The following is a 15,861-nucleotide window of genomic DNA, read 5'->3' as shown; positions in this document are numbered from 1 at the left end:
CTCTTAGTCATCATTTCAAATCTACCTTACATTAGCAGTAGCTGAAAGTAGTATCTCTCAGCTATTTGGAGAGGACTCTATGAAAATGGAGAGCAACCACTGTTTGTATAAAGATTCTTATAAAAATCTCTGCCTGAGCTTTGACTCGCTTCCTCCCCAGCAATATCAGTAAATACCAAAAAATGATCAGAGATAGAATTGTCTCACCTGACTCTGATCTCTGCTGAAATGAATTGGGACGCATTGAAAGGACAGATTTGGGAAGTTTGCCTTCTGACTGATACTGTAATACAAAGAAAATGTTTGTTCTTCATCAGTACTAAACCAAATTTAAAGTATTTAAGGAGCATACAGTCCTGATGAAAGGTACAGGAGAAAGAAGACAGATGGAGCCATTGCTCTACATCTGCAGGTACAGCCCTTTGTTGGAAGGTTTCCTGTACTGTTCATCTTTGTTGAGTAATGCCCAACCAAAATGCCAAACTTGTGGCAGAAAAGGTTGTTTATTCTTCATATCTTCATGTCCGTTATTCTTAGCCATTCTCTCTGCCCATCGTTCACTGACTATCCTCTACGTTCAGTCACACCCTAGCATTTGTAGCAAGGGACTGGCAGAGCCAGATATAATGGTATTTCACCTAGTTTCAAAGTCTGTTCATTAATGAATGAATTGGGATCAGCAGTCGTGTCACGAAGAACATCTAATGGACAACAGTGAAGTAGGAATCATCTAAGCTAACTGCATCCAAAAAAGTTTTGACATCTAGTCTAAGCTAGTCGTCTGAGCTCTTTCAATATGCAGTGGAAAGCTGATGATTCATTCTCTTATAAAATCATCATCCAAGGTAACTGGGGTGTATCATATCTTAGCAGTTCTGAACTCCTTTAGTTGACTAAAGATGATGACTAGTCAGAACTGGATGCCAAACTTGTAGATGGCCAGTGTTAGGTAAGATGAAAGGCATTTGACATCATAACTGCTGTAAATATCGTCAAAGGAGACGGATTAATTTTGAAGGGAAGCGTATCACATCTCATCAGCTGTTCTAGACACTACTTCATGTCTAGAACTACTGTCTCTCTCTGACTAAAGGGTCCTTGAAGAACAGATATGTATGTGTGATGAAAGGCAGATGTACAAAAGTAGTTATGGGAGACACTTTTTCAGACCTTATTTAATGTTGCTGTGTTCCTCTCAGTTATGCTACTAATGATGTCTGATATCCTACGGTGAGATCACTCTTTGAATATCTCCCTTCAATCCACTGATCCAAACTGATTTCATCACTGAGTGGGCTGCTAATATGTTTATTTTTCACTGTTTAGTCACAATCTGCTTGAACTCCCATCTGACAAACATGAAAGTGCAGGTTTTGTAAAGACTCCTCTCAAGGCCCTTCTGTGTGATACATCTTTATTGACTCCCTCCCATTTCTAGGGTCAGCCTGACTATTTGAGAGGGCTGCTTATTAGCCTAATGCAGCAAAATAAAGCTTTCATACATGATGACAAGAGCAGCTTGTTCGTCTCTCCTGTAGCTTTTTACCCCTTTACAAATTAGATGATTCCCAGCTAAAATAAAGAGTTCGATTAGGTTTTGTCAGCCACTCCTCAGCATGAAGGATTCGGATAATTTTTGTAAATATGGTCACACTATTAAGGGCTTTCATTTCATGTGCCCAACAGTAGGTCTGCCTAAGTTTTGTAAGTCTGGCATTATGAATTTTTAGCTTAAACCTGATATTTCCCTTATTCTTCATTTCCGTAAAATGGATGATGACGTCTACGTTCCTTTCTCTCCTCAGTCTCTTTCTCTCCCTCTTTTCCTATGTTAAATTTCAATTAAATTTCAATTCTAGCTATTGAAATTTGCTTTCTTATTCCCCAGATTATCAGGGAACCAGCTGAACAGGCTACTTCTGAACATGATTCATCATCTCTTGAAACAGATGAACTTTTCAGTTACCCACAGTGTTCTTCCAGTTGGAGGCATTCAGCTTTTCACCATGCAGCTTCATCTGCTACCTCCCAACACCAGAAGTCACTGCGTCCTGTTCAAAGTCCTTCTCCTCTTCAATACAGGTTACTAATTCATAATCAAAGTCAGTTACTTTAACAGCATTGCGCTGGGAAAGCACAAGTTGAATGACCAGAAAAATTCACATTCTGTCTTCTTCAGCAAATTGAATTTATGATTCTCAGAAAAATGTGAGTAGAAAAATTGTGGCAGTTAGTCAGGAAGTGATTACATTGCACCTCTGCCTGAGCTGGACTACCCTTCCCATCAATTTGTGTGGGAAGCACGCGATGCCTTCTGTTCATGCGTGCTAGCTCAGATAAGGAAGTTTTTGTGGGATGAGCATATAGGGTCAAGATTAGTTTCTTAGCAAGTACGAGCTAGGTGTTGGGAGGGGGATTCCCCAGCTCCCAACACAGGAATGTGTAGCATCTGTCCTGTGCTCTGCTTTGGCCCAAGCTCTCGAGTCACACACAGACACAAAGACTCACTCTGAGCAATCAAGTAAAAAGACATGACTGGCCTTCAGCTTTGGGGAGGAAAAGTAGGTAGACTTCCACTTCTGCACAGAATCACCTTCTTCTCATGTAATTAGGGCAACTCAACTTTCCTGTTTCTTCATTGCGTGTTTGGAGTTCAGTGTGCAGTGGGATGCTGCGGGATGCAAGCTTACACCAATTCCTCTGAACGGGGACTTGGGTTATTAAGTACCCATCCACTAACAGTGTTACTGGGTGAGCGCTTTTCACTGTTGCATATGTAGATAACAGTATTCCTGCTGCCTTTGTACAACAGTATTCTGTCCCTTCTAGGTCAGCACCTGCCATCTACCTCCATGAAACTTTCATGACTCAGATGAAGTTTGTCTGATACTAAAATTACTCCCACTCCCAGGCAAGAAAAAGCAGCCGTGTAGGCAGGTCAAGTTTGAGGCAGGCCCCATAAACAACACCAAAAGCGATCTCACCCGGGGGCACGCCGTGTGAAAAAGCGCTGCAGGACCTGCACCCGTTTGAATCTCTTGCAGTGTTGCTGCTTTGTACAACAGAGAGTTTTACTGTGCCTTCATTTTGGCAAAGGTTTGGATGGGGAAGCCTGTTGTCCAAAATCGCAAGACAAATAATTTTTCCAGTGTCTCCTGGCCCTGCATTGCAGAACAAGCAGGTTGGAGGTCAGAGCAGTTTGTAGATAGCCACACTTTGCACTGCAGATTTTCAGCTCTTTTCTCACCCGGGTGGTTTTCAAAGGCATGGAAGAGCTCTGCACTTTACAGGGGACGCAGCAGTCAGAAATGGGGTTTGTTGTTTGCTCTTTCTTCATAAAACTGAAGAAAATTCATCTATAATCACTGATGGTAGTGAAGGAGGATTATGCTAGGGCGTATGAAGGCACTGGGCGTACGAAGCCTAAAGGAAATGGTGGGAAGAAAGAAGTAGCTTGAAGGAGGAAAGGGACAAAGCCAAATTTGTTTGCAGGTGTCCCTATTCAGTGACTTGATCTGAGGGGATGAAGGGATCATCACCATTTGGTATGGAAAGGGTATGACACGTGAGGCATCAGATGTAGCGCACACAAAGAAGAGGAAACGTTCTCACACCAGAGGGGAACTGTTTGATCTCTTTTGGTAGGTTGTATTCCGGTGTGGATTTCAGCTGGGAGAAAATCAATGAGCGGGTGCGGAGTCTCCTCACCTCAGCCCAGGCCAGGCAGCGGCTTTCCTCTGTGAGTATTAGTATGACAGTTCAAGAGCCACTGGCGATGATGTGACGGTGTCTCCTAGCATGCTAGGATTTGGGCCCATCCGTCTAGCGGTCTGCCCTGGCCCATAAATCTGCCAGTTTAGTTTTGGGTAGCCAATTATTTACCTCACACGGTCTGGCCAAGTCTGGGCTAAGGAGTGCTCGCTCCCTTGCTACTGAGCGCCACAGACAAGAGGTCAGAAGGGAAGTCTTGGATTGCCGCTCGTGAATGAGCACAGCATGGTGCCTGTGGCAATTAGAAGGAAAGGGATGAGCACGTGAACGCAATTTAGAACGAAAAACAAAACAGTTTGTAGATTGCCACACCGTAGTAAATTGGAAGAAGGAACTAGCAACTGCAAAGGGCTTCTGAAACGAAGAAGATAGCTACTGAAGCACAAAAGCCTTTTAGACTAATCCCGCTGTGGTTAATTTTGAATGGCATTTGGGACCTCAAAAATGAGCGACTCAGCAGCTGTTTCTGTGTGAGCCTGCTAGATATTGTTACTGACAAAAGAACTGGTGAATGACGGTAACTGCGCTCTTCTTGCTCTCTTTTTCCAGCTAAGGTAATAAGAGTTGGTCCATCTAGACATTTCCTGTCCTTACAAACCATGTGTCTCTCTTGGCCCCTGTCTTCCAAAACGGCTGCCACAACACCCCTGCTGCTCCAACATGGGCATACCCAAGGCTTTTTCACTCTGTCATCGATTTTTGATTCAGTGACAAATCTAAGCCTAAGATATTTATTTCACGCTCAAGGGAAGGGGCTATAAATCTAGATCACTGATGCTCCCTCCCTCTTCTACCAAGGATATGGATGGGAATGGCCTGCCTCAAGCAACAGAAGGGGCCTTTCCGATTGTAAAGCAGCCTAAACAAAACAACGTTGTGATTGATAACCCTGTAGGAGTTACAAGATACAGGCTCTTGCATGAGTCAGGCTTTCAGGATTAGGCCCTTCATTCCTCTGAGATAATTTGCAATTGTTTTGCTAATTGGTAGCATCTGCTCTTGGTTTGGAATCATGCAGACATCTGCAACCTCCATTAGCCTTGCACTAACCTGAAGGAACCACTCTAGAGGAAAGAAAGAAGGCAAACACATGAAAGAGGATGAATTAATCAGTGCTGCTAGCCCAGTGCAAGATTCAGAAATGTTCATTACTGTTTCCTTTGACTTTCCAGGCCTACAAACTATTTATTTAATACATCTGGCAATTGCTACATAGGCATGTGGCTCCCAGCTCCCCGCCTAGTTACAAGTTAAAAGCATTTGAAGAGAGATAGGGTCAGATGCTTCAACTGGGGGAAAGTTACACAGTCAAGAAACAGGCTCTCAAGTGATATTTCCCACTGCTTTTTGTTTCAGCACCTGGAGCGGCATTTGTTAATCTGTTTACCTCTTGAGGTGCAGCAGTGGGAAAATTCAATATCCAATCATGAGCTTGTTTAGCAAGAATTTGAGGCTGAGAGGAGGTGGAAAGCTGCGCAACAGTTACTTCAGCCACAGCAGCAGGGAAGAAGCATTTTCTGTAACATGCTACGCTTGCTGTCATAGGCATTTTGCTTCCATTCTCAACTGGAAGCCCTAGTTTTCCACTTAGCAACACTGTGTGCCAATCCTCTTAAAGAGAGTAAGAGTTCGTTTTCACTCTCAACTCCGAAACGCAAGAGGGACAGCAACAAAAACTGCCAACCTGCTATTAGAAAACGCCACCTACAGAAGATGCAGAATAACTCTCCTTTGCATCCGACGAAGCAATTGTTTGTCTGACCATTAGCACTGATAGCGGTTGCTGTTTTCTTGTCTTCCCAGTGTATCTCACCGTAAACACTGAAAGTCAATGTTTTTATTGAAATCAAATATCTTTTTTGTCTACCAGCACCAATATTTTCTCATTAGTAAGTCCATTTTCCACATTCACTGTAAGGAAATTAATATTTTCTTTAGCTCTGTCTACTTCAGTGTCGTTTATATAGGCATGAATTTGAGCTTGAAAATTTGCTTTTTCACGTATGAAGAACACATGGGAGTATGTTTCCATATTGTCCACTGTCTTCAGACTGTTAGCTGCCCTTTTGAATGTAGACTTCAACTTACTTGAGTACTTAAAACACTTTTTGGATCATAAAAAATTTTGTAATAATGAAGAGTCCCATTATTTTCAGTGTAGCTTGTTTTTTAGTCTAGTTTATTGTTTATTAGATACTTTTTGTCACAGCCTTTAAATGGGGATAGGGTTCCAGTGAATTTCTTTTCTTTTGGCATTACTTACACTATTCTTAAATGAATTTTAAGACTTAACGCATTCCAGCTGCTGAAAAGACAGCAGACAATGTCTGTTGCCCTGAACTGGTTTAACTCTTTTGGAAAGAAGTAAAAGGTTTACTTTGGATAAGATACTTTTATCAGTTCTTCTCAGGCATTACAGTTAACTTGAGGTACTTTTTATAGGGACTTACTGAGAATGAAATTGATGATGTCCTTGAAAGAAGGTCTGTCGCTTTGAGAAATTCCCTGCCTAATGACTCAGGGGAACGAAGGTATTGCTAAGTAGTTATTATCAGAAAGGTAAGCAGCATAAGTCTTTTTCTTTTGATATTCTAAGTTTATTCCAGATCAAAGATTACAAAATCACAGAATGGTTTAGGTTGGAAGGGACTTCTAGTCCAACCCCCCTGCTCCAGCAGGATCACTTAGAGCATGTTGCTGAGGACTGTGTCCGGACAGCTTTTGAATATCTTCCAAGGAAGAAGACTCCACAACCTCGAGTTGCTTAGTCACCCTCACAGTAAAGAAGTTCTTCCCTTCGTTCAGATGGACTTTCCTGTGTTTCAGTTTGTGCCCGTTGCCTCTCATCCTATCGCAAATCACTATGGAGAAAAATCTGGCCTCAACCATCTTTCTTGCTCTCCTTTAAAGGGTCTTCAGTGGAAGAGTCATAGTGAAACAGAACTAAAAATAAAATTGTACAGTTCAGTACTGTAAAACATTATATAGTGAGTAACATTTCTTGTCAACAGCTTGACAAACTGTGAGCTAGTTGGTAGTCTTTAGGAGCAGCATATGTAGTATTTTATGTTCGTAAAGTGATTCAAAGGCTGTATAATCCAATAGGAATGAATAATAAGAGTGGCTGACAGCCCGAGATCACATTACACTGATGAAAGGATCTAGCTTTTCTTATTTTTAAAACACATCCGTGATGTATATGATGATGGTAACATTTAAGATATTCATCAAGTTGTGAGGAACATAAAAGGTCAAGACAGCTGACAGCTACTGGAACATTCTTAAACTTTTTAGGAACTGTCAGCTGGTTGCTGCCTCCAACTAAAATGATCTTACTTTTTTTATAATACGTTTCATCCCTAAACATTTTAGGAGCTCTGTTCCAAACTCTTATTTCAGAGTGTTATTTTTAAAATTTCCTGTTCAAAATACAAAAAAATTGAGGGCAGATTTTGTTCCTTTTTATGTTCTCAGTATTATTTAATATTTTGTGCTTGTTTATGGGCTGTCACTTTTGAGGCAGCTGTCCATCATTCCCATGGAAATTTCCCAACAGAAAAAAGAATATAGCACTGCTTTAATGAGTGGAAATGCCGGGCAAATTCCTAGTGAATGCTGGGGACTCTTCTAAGCGTGGTATGGATTAATTCAGGAAGTCAGACCGTGAAAAGTGCAAAAAGAGGGCTGAGTTGGCCAGCTTTACAAAAGCTAAAGAGCAGGAAGGAAGAAAAGAGAGAGGAGTGTTGTATGTTATTTCATTTAATACTGCCCAGAAGTTTCCGTGTCCCAGGGTTTTTCACTACTATCTTCAGTTGCTCCTATTATCTCTCCTCACCCCTCTGCAGCCCAGGCAAATTGCAGGTGAAAGGAATTCCTCCTTTTTCTGCATCTGACTGTGCCATAGAGGTAGGGCATACATCTAGTCTTTATCTAACAGTTTGTTAGTGGTTTGAATTCCACTACAATTCAAACTAATGGTCATGTTTATGCAAAAGGGGCTGGAGAATCTTGGAGGCTACAACTGTATGATCTCTGTTTCATAAAAATGTGAAACATCTAAAAGCTACTGGCCTTAAGGCCCTCTTTACCCTACAGGGCTCCAGTGAAAGCTGACCAATGGTTTTCTGCCAGCCATTACCTCTTGAATTGCCCTTACAAGGCTCTGTGGTCCAGGGTACAAAGGGGATCTGCAGAAAGATAGTAAAGTCTTGACCATTTACTTACCCAGTTGCTTAAGTGGTGTCCTGAATAGTGTGATGATATAAGTAATGTGCTTGCCATATGACCAGTTCGTCACATGGCTTCTCTTGGAAATAAAGAGTCTCGACTGTGTCCTAAGCCACTGGAACCTCTCTGCATGATCAGGTTGAGATGGTTCACACGGGGTAACACAGAGTATGAAGAAACAGTGAGCTATATCATAGGGTCCTCACTTATGTGAGACTTGTTTAAAACTCAGTGGGAATGTCCTTTTACTAAGGCCACAGGATCAGTTCTCTTCCTTTATTTTGTTGCATGGTCTCTGATAACTCTAAAAAAACACATGGAGATGATCTATGCTGGAGTCCTAAAACTTAATGAAAAATGTATTTCTTAAAGGTTATTATTAAATGCAGTTTTCTCGGAGATCAGAGTTCAGAAGTGTTGCTAATAAAGCACTCTTGCAGATACTCTTGTTCTTGGGCAGTAAAGTTATTCTTGTTTCTGTAGGTGGCTCAGTGACTCCTGGATACTGATCTGAAGAACACGCTGAGACTGATGCCTCTATTCCAGCTGAGCAGTGGTTTGGTTTTTTTGCTATTGTATTATACCTCTTTCTCAAAGTAAGACTTCTGTGCTGTCTGATGCTGGATACGAATGTCTGATTAAATGATTACCTGTAGGCTCAAATATAATTCTCACAGATGTGTGAACTTACTAGCTTAATAGTAATGCGAAGGCAGGTCTTTGAGTCTTGTCTCCGGTCCCTACTTTCTCTGGGTTTTGCACTTAGAATTACCGCTAAAAATTTACAGCGCTGGAAATGGTGATCTGAAAGGGTTACATTTCTCAATGTATGTTCATAAAAATAGAAAAGGCCGTTTACTTGCTTAATTACTGTCATACATTTCTCCGTCTTGAAAAAAACTAGCTGAAATGAATCTTTAATACATATACTTGAAACAGCCCCTTTAATAAAATATTTTGAACAATTGGGAAATATACAGGAATTTATTTTAAATGATTTAATAAAATCTTGTCCTTTTTAATTTAATTAAATGTAAAATTTTCTGGGAAAGCACCAATTATGGTGTTACATGAAAATGATTTTTCACAGTAACAAGGGCTTGCCCCAAAGAAAATATACACAAACATATGCCATATGCAGACCCTGGAAAGAAAGCCCTTGGGCTTTGGAGGGGAAACTCATGCTGAAAGCATAGAAACCAGTACTAGCTCTGCCAGGGTCTTGGTCTAGCAAAGTCCAGCTTTTTGTAGTGAGAGGTACCTGTTGATTTGGACACACCAGTGTATTCTGCAAGAGGTGGTGGGTTCCATGCTGAAATAGAGGTTCAGCAGAACAGCTGAGAAACATTCAAGCTGCTGCTGCTGCGTAGGCTAACACTAGACACAGAAGCAGTACAACTGGTGACCATGTTACTGTGCTGACATAGCTACAGTGTTTTCAGATCTCAGCTCAGATCTTTCTGTGTGGTGGTGTTCTAGTCTAGGTGAAAGTTTTCTAGGCAGGGAGCCACCAAGCTGCTTCGTGGAGACACTCTTCTTGGTTATGTTCCTTTAAAAAGATTGGGGAGCATCACAGCAAGGAGCTGCGAGCCTAGGGTACAACGAAAGACTTTTGATAGGATCAGAAAGCAGAGGACCAGACAGAGCTCTATGGTGATGGAAAGAAACTTCCTGTGGACCTGCAAGTGCTGCACCGCAGTCATTCAATTGACGGAAATCAAGAGGCAAGCAAGGACTTTTCCTGGAAGGACAAAGTGTTCAAGGGGAGGGCTGTTTATAAGTTATCTTCATTTCTATTCGGTTCTGCCTAGTCATTCTGAATTTTCCAAATCTGAAAAAGATAATTAGTTTAATTTCTTTTCAGATAAAACTTGCCTTTTTTGGTTCAAAAGCCTCTGAGCTTCTTCAGGGAGTTCATTACAAGGAAAAAGTCTTTTTCAGAGCTGTGCCTGTTTTGCAGTCTGTACACATGCCCACAGTATATAGATGTAATGACAACTTTATTTCTGCAGTCTTAGAGCTTGAGTACAGACTGTTTGACTACTGTAACACATATATGAACTTACTTTACTGATTTTATTAGCACAATTAAATTCTTTGAGTCTAGCTAAGCCAGGAGGAAGTGAAGGGAGACTGCTATAATGTAACTACAAAAAAAAAAAAAAAAGCAAAGGTAAAAAGCATGGTAGAGTGCCTTTGCAATTTCTCGTTAATCTCAAAAAGAATCTGCCGTGCTACCTTCTGCTTACATGGAAGTGAATAAGGAATAAATCAGCAATATTCTTCTAAGAGTCACTCCCATACACAGATGAGCATGAATTATTGTTTTTCTTGGGAGAGATGCTAGGGTAGTCTTATTCTGAGAAAAGACAATGCCCACGTTCCCTGGTTACAATTTGTAAAAAACAAACAAGCAAACAAACAAAAAACACAGCTTTTTTCCCATATTTTTTAGTTTACTTTCATTGATTTCTTTTCTCTTGGAAAACTTACCCTGGAGTTCTAATGGAGTTCCGTCCAGTAGATCCACTGACTGAGATATTTCAGTGTCAGTCCAAGTTGCATTAGCTCTTCCTCAATAATAAGTTATTTCCTCCCTTCCTTATGCAAATAAGGGTTTGCAGATCAGTTTTTCTGTTATACAGTCCTCATGTATGCAATGTCAAGATTGCAATAATTAAAAATAAAACATCAGAGCCTCCCAAATGTGTTTTATAGATCACTGAAGTAGCGGAGTGCTCATCGTCCAAGGGCATCGGAATTTACTTTGTTTAGACTATCATATACGAAGAAGGTATTTTTAGATAGGCCAGCTGTCCATTAAATGTTTTACAGAAATTGAAATAAATGTTCAAGAAATCATCATCTGTTGGAATAATGGTTTGATTTTTATGGAATGAATTGGTTACAGCAGCTGCTACTAGTAATAGCCACAGTCTAACCACTTTATTAAAGCACTAGGCTGTTTTCATATTATTTTTGTGAGTAGAAATGTCAGTCTTCCGCCAGGAGAAATATGAGATAGGTCAGGGAAGCTACAATTATCAGATCATATCTAATTTGCAAGCAGTCCAGGTATTGTTCTTGTATCTTATAACATCTCAGAGATAAGCAGTGGCGCTGTTGCGTAATTTAGCTTTCTGCATGCAGGAAGAAACAAGTTGGAAATGGTGGATGAAGCTGGTTTCCTCAGCTGTTCTTTAGATACAGCTGCATGGCTATACCAGCTTTATTCAAAAATAGGAAGAATTTTGAATAAATCATGTTTTCTGCTGTGTTGCTACTGAACTTCTCCAGAAGTTGGTTCTCCAGAATAGGCAGAATGTATTTTATACTTTCTGATTTTAATCTGCAGTTTCTAAGTCAGAAGGACTGGCTGGGTTTGGGCAAGGTAGTCTAGCAGATGTGTCCCAGTGAGCCAGGAAATGTTGTCTGATCACTGTTTGAGATAGATTAACTTTCTGCAACATCCATCATTGCTACCTCTTCTTGTCTTATCTCCACTACATGATGCCAGTTAAAGAAAGCCATGGTCTTGCTGGGAGGATTCAGCTGTAGGAATCAAATTAGTAAAATCTGTTGACTGTTTTTTAGCTACTCCTCCACAAACTATATTACTCCTTGCTTTTAGTACTGTGAGGAAGATGAGAGCTGGTATCACCACTGTTTATATCGTTTTGTTTTGTCTTGTTTTGTTTCTGAGAAAGCAAGCTGAAGAAAACTAGTCTTGTATGCAGTGTTCTAGGAAAAGTGCTGTCTCCCTTAAAAGACTGTCTTTGAGTTAATATGCTAATTATCCACATTAGCAACTTTGTTTCTGCAAGCGTGGGGAATACTGCTCTTTGTCCGATCTGCTTTTCAAATTATTTGTGTTGTTAAAAGGCGATTTATGGAAATATTGCAATGGAAATTAAGTTATATACAGCCTTTTAACTTTGTTCTGAGTGAAATTGGCCCCTTGATTTGAGTACCAGTATTCTTGGTTGTTTACATCTTCCATTCTCAAATGTGCCAGACTTAAATACGAGTCTGATAATGTGTGAGGACTGAGCAGCCTGGTGTTTAGCATGCTGTTCTGGCTGATGAATATCTTCATCTCCTTTTGGAAAGAGAGAAGTCCTGATTGATCTGTCCATAGTTACAGTTACAGACTCACAGGATCACAGAATGGTTGAGGTTGGAAGGGACCTCTGGAGATCATCTAGTCCAAGCCCCCTGCTCAAGCAGGGTCCTCTAGAGCACATTGCACACAATCACGCCCAGGCAGGTTTGGAATATCTCCAGGGAAGGAGACTCCACCAGCTCTCTAGGCAACCTGTTCCAGTGCTCCGTCACCCTCACAGGAAAGAAGTTTTTCCTCACGTTCAGATGGGCCTTTCCGTGTTTCACTTTGTGCCTGTTGCCTCTTGTCCTATCGCTGGGCGCCACGGAGAAGAGTCTGGCCCCATCCTCTTGACGCCCTCCCTTCAGATATTTGTATACATTGATGAGATCCCCCCCTCGGTCTTCTCTTCTCCAGGCTGAACAGGCCCAGCTCTCGCAGCCTTTCTTCATAGCGGGGATGCTCCAGGCCCTTCATTGTCTTAGCGACCCTTTGCTGGGCTCGCTGCAGAAGCTCCATGTCTCTCTTGTAGTGGGGGGCCCCGCACTGGACACAGGACTCCAGGTGCGGCCTCAGCAGGGCTGAGTAGAGGAGGGAGGATCACCTCCCTCCCCCTGCTGGCAGCACTCTGCCTAATGCAGCCCAGGATCCCATTGGCCTTCTTGGCCACAAGGGCACACTGCTGGCTCAGGGTCAACTTGTTGTCCAGCAGGACACCCAGGTCCTTCTCCGCAGAGCTGCTTGCCAGCAGGTCAACCCCCAGCCTGTCCTGGTGCATGGGGTTATTCCTCCCTCGGTGCGGGTCCCTGCCCTTGCCTTTGTTGAACCTCATGAGGTTCCTCTCCGCCCAACTCTCCAGCCTGTCCAGGTCCCTCTGAATGGCAGCACAGCCTTCTGGTGTGTCAGCCACTCCCCCCAGTTTCGTATCATCAGCAAACTTGCTGAGGGTGCGCTCTGTCCCTTCCTCCAGGTCCCCACTGATGAATACGTTGAACAAGACTGGACCCAGGACTGAGCCCTGGGGGACACCACTAGCCACAGGCCTCCAACTATAGACTCTGTGCCACTGACCACAACCCTCTGAGCTCTGCCATTCAGCCAGTTCTCAATCCACCTCACTGTCCATGCATTTAACCCACACTTCCTGAGCTCACCTAGGAGGATGAGCTGGGAGACGGTGTCAAAAGCCTTGCTGAAGTCCAGGGAGACAACATCCACTGCTCTGCCCTCATCTACCCAGCCAGTCATCCCATCACAGAAGACTACCAGGTTGGTTAAGCAGGATTCTCCCCTTTGGTGAATCCATGCTGACTGCTCCCGATCGCCGCCTTGTCCTCCATATGCCATCCAGGATGGCCTCCAGGAGGAGCTGTTCCATCACCTTTCCGGGGCTGGAGGTGAGGCTGACTGGCCGGCCTGGAGTTCCCTGGGTCGCCCTCCTTGTCCTTTTTGAAGACTGGAGTGAGAATGGCTTTCTTCTGGTTGTCAGGCACCTCTCCTGAGCTCCGCGTCCTTTCACAGATGATGCACAGTGGCCTAGCACTGACGTCCGCCAGCTCCCTCAGCACTCGTGGGTGCGTGCCTTCCTGTCAGGGCCCAGGGACTCGTGGGTGTCAAGTTTGCCTAAATGATCTCTAAACCCAGTCCTCCTGCCCCAAGGGGAAGTCTTCCTTTTTTTGGACTTTCTCTCTTGTCTCCCGGACCTGGGGTTCCTGAGGGCCAATCTTAGCAGTGAAGACTGAGGCAAAGGCAGCATTCAGTATGTCTGCCTTCTCTGGATCCTGTGTCCCCAGGGCCCCTGCCCCATTCAGTAGCAGGGCCACGTATTCCCTAGTCTTCCTTTTGCTACTGATGTATTTGAAGAAGCCTGCCTTGTTGTCCTTGGCATCCCTCCCCAGATTTAACTCCAAACAGGCCATGGCCGCCTTCATCGCATCCCTGCCTACTCTGACAGTGTTCCTGTACTCCTCCCAGGTTACCTGTCCCCTTTTCCACCTTCTGTACGCTTCCTTCTTCTGTTTGAGTTTTGTCAGGAGCTCCTTGTTCGTGCATGCAGGTCTCCTGCCCCCTTTGCCTGACATCTTGCTCCTTGAGATTGACCATTCTTGAGCTTGGAGGAGGTAATCCTTAAATATCAACCAGCTTTCTTGGACCCCTCTTCCTGCTAGTGCCCGATCCCATGGCATTCTTCCAAGCAGTTCCCTGAAGAGGCCCAAGTCTGCTCTCCTGAAGTCCAGGGTTGTGATCCTGCTTTTTGCCCTGCTGCCTCCTGGCAGGATCCTGAACTCCACCATCTCGTGGCCACTGCAGCCAAGGCTGCCCCCAACCTTCAGATCTCCAACCAGGCCTTCTTTGTTTGTTAGTACAGAGTCCGGCAGAGCACCTCTTCTCACTGGCTCCTCTATCACCTGTGTCAGGAAGCTGTCATCGATGCTCTCCAGGAACCTCCTGGATTGCTTGTGCCCTGCTGTGTTGTCCCTCCAGCAGGTATCAGGGTGGTTCAAGTGCCCCATGAAGACCAGGGCCTGTGAATGTGAAGCTACTTCCAGCTGTCTGTAGAAGGCCTTAGTGCCTTCCTCTTCCTGCTCAGGTGGCCTGTAGTAAAGCCCCACAACAGTGTCACCCACTGGGTGGGATTAAGGGGTTAGCCTGCCCCTTAATCCTTGCCTGTAAGCTCTCAGCGAGCCCATCACCCACCCCTAGGCAAAGCTCCATGCATTCCAATTGCTCTTTCACAGAAAGAGTGACTCCCTCTCCTCACCTTCCGGGCCTGTCCTTCCTAAAGAGCCTGCATCCATCCATTGCAGCATTCCAGTCATGTGAGCTATCCCACCATGTATCTGTAACTGTAATGAGATCATAGCCCTGTGACTGCACACAGATCTCTAATTCACGTCTTTTGAGTTTTGCACAAATTATGCAAGAAATCATACTTTTAGGTATAGAAGATAGCTGAAATTCTGTCCAGTATGTGGTCAGAATACATATATTTTGATTCTGATTGTTTCAGATTTATTTCTAGTCTTTGAGCGGGTCATAGGTGCCTGTTGCAGGGTAAAGTGATACACTTGTTTGCTACCTCCAAGCCTTCTTAGTGTTACATAGTAATAGACAAGACAGGTTATTTTCAATGTCTTATGTAATAGAAATGTGTATTATTCCACATACAAAGCCCAAATTTGCTTTTCCTTATTCCTCTGCAAAACAATTTGTCTTCAGATATGTAATGGACTTTAAGCTATACTGGATGATGCACAAGACTCTCTGGAAAACTATCACAGATAATTAACTTGTATCCTCCTGAAATCTGACTTGCTGGTCACACATAGCACTGAAAGAGTTAGTAGGCAGGAGAAGATGATGATCCCCTGGTGAAACGAATGAGCAACCTGCAGAATTTGGAATCCTCTTAACGCTTATCTAAGCAGAATTGCTTTAAGGTACACCTTTAAGCAAGCAGATCACTTAGGGGGATTTTGAATTAATCCTTAGAATCCTTAGGATTCTTCATGGCCCTGAGGTGCTGTAGGTTACAAAAATGATTTTTTTTTTAATAGGAATTAGAACCCTGCTCTGAGTTTAGTTTTGCATGGTATTACTTTAGCAATGACTAGTTCATTACCATGTCAGTAAGGTGTGCTCTTGATTTTCTTAGTGATATCGATATAATAGAGAGAAGCGAGGACTCTGTATTCTGTTTCCGAGAATGAAATTTCCTTTGATGAAATGCTTTTAGCAAGTGTGTGGGCTGCTGTCTCATA

The 15,861-nt window shown here is 43.1% G+C and overlaps 1 protein-coding gene across 8 annotated transcripts in view; it reads left to right on the top strand.

Annotated features, from left to right (window-relative positions):
- SPATA6L (spermatogenesis associated 6 like) overlaps positions 1-11,982 on the top strand; it is a 29,954-nt gene extending 17,972 nt beyond the window's left edge. For 5 of the 8 annotated variants that reach the window (XM_068926568.1, XM_068926569.1, XM_068926565.1 and 2 more), the window contains 4 exons: positions 1,889-2,082; positions 3,646-3,739; positions 6,214-6,330; positions 8,482-11,981. In XM_068926568.1, coding sequence (XP_068782669.1) covers positions 1,889-2,082; positions 3,646-3,739; positions 6,214-6,312 — 387 coding nt within the window. In that variant the 3' untranslated portion in view covers positions 6,313-6,330; positions 8,482-11,981. Of the gene's footprint in view, positions 1-1,888; positions 2,083-3,645; positions 3,740-6,213; positions 6,331-8,481 lie in introns of all 8 variants that reach the window. The other 3 variants (XM_068926566.1, XM_009672600.2, XM_068926567.1) reach the window with 1 other exon arrangement.
- Positions 11,983-15,861: the final 3,879 nt, after the last annotated feature.

The sequence above is a fragment of the Struthio camelus genome, chromosome Z (genome assembly GCF_040807025.1).
Source record: "Struthio camelus isolate bStrCam1 chromosome Z, bStrCam1.hap1, whole genome shotgun sequence".
Taxonomy (NCBI): domain Eukaryota; kingdom Metazoa; phylum Chordata; class Aves; order Struthioniformes; family Struthionidae; genus Struthio; species Struthio camelus.
Note: the sequence above shows the minus strand (reverse complement) of the source record. Positions and strands in the feature narration are given on the sequence as shown.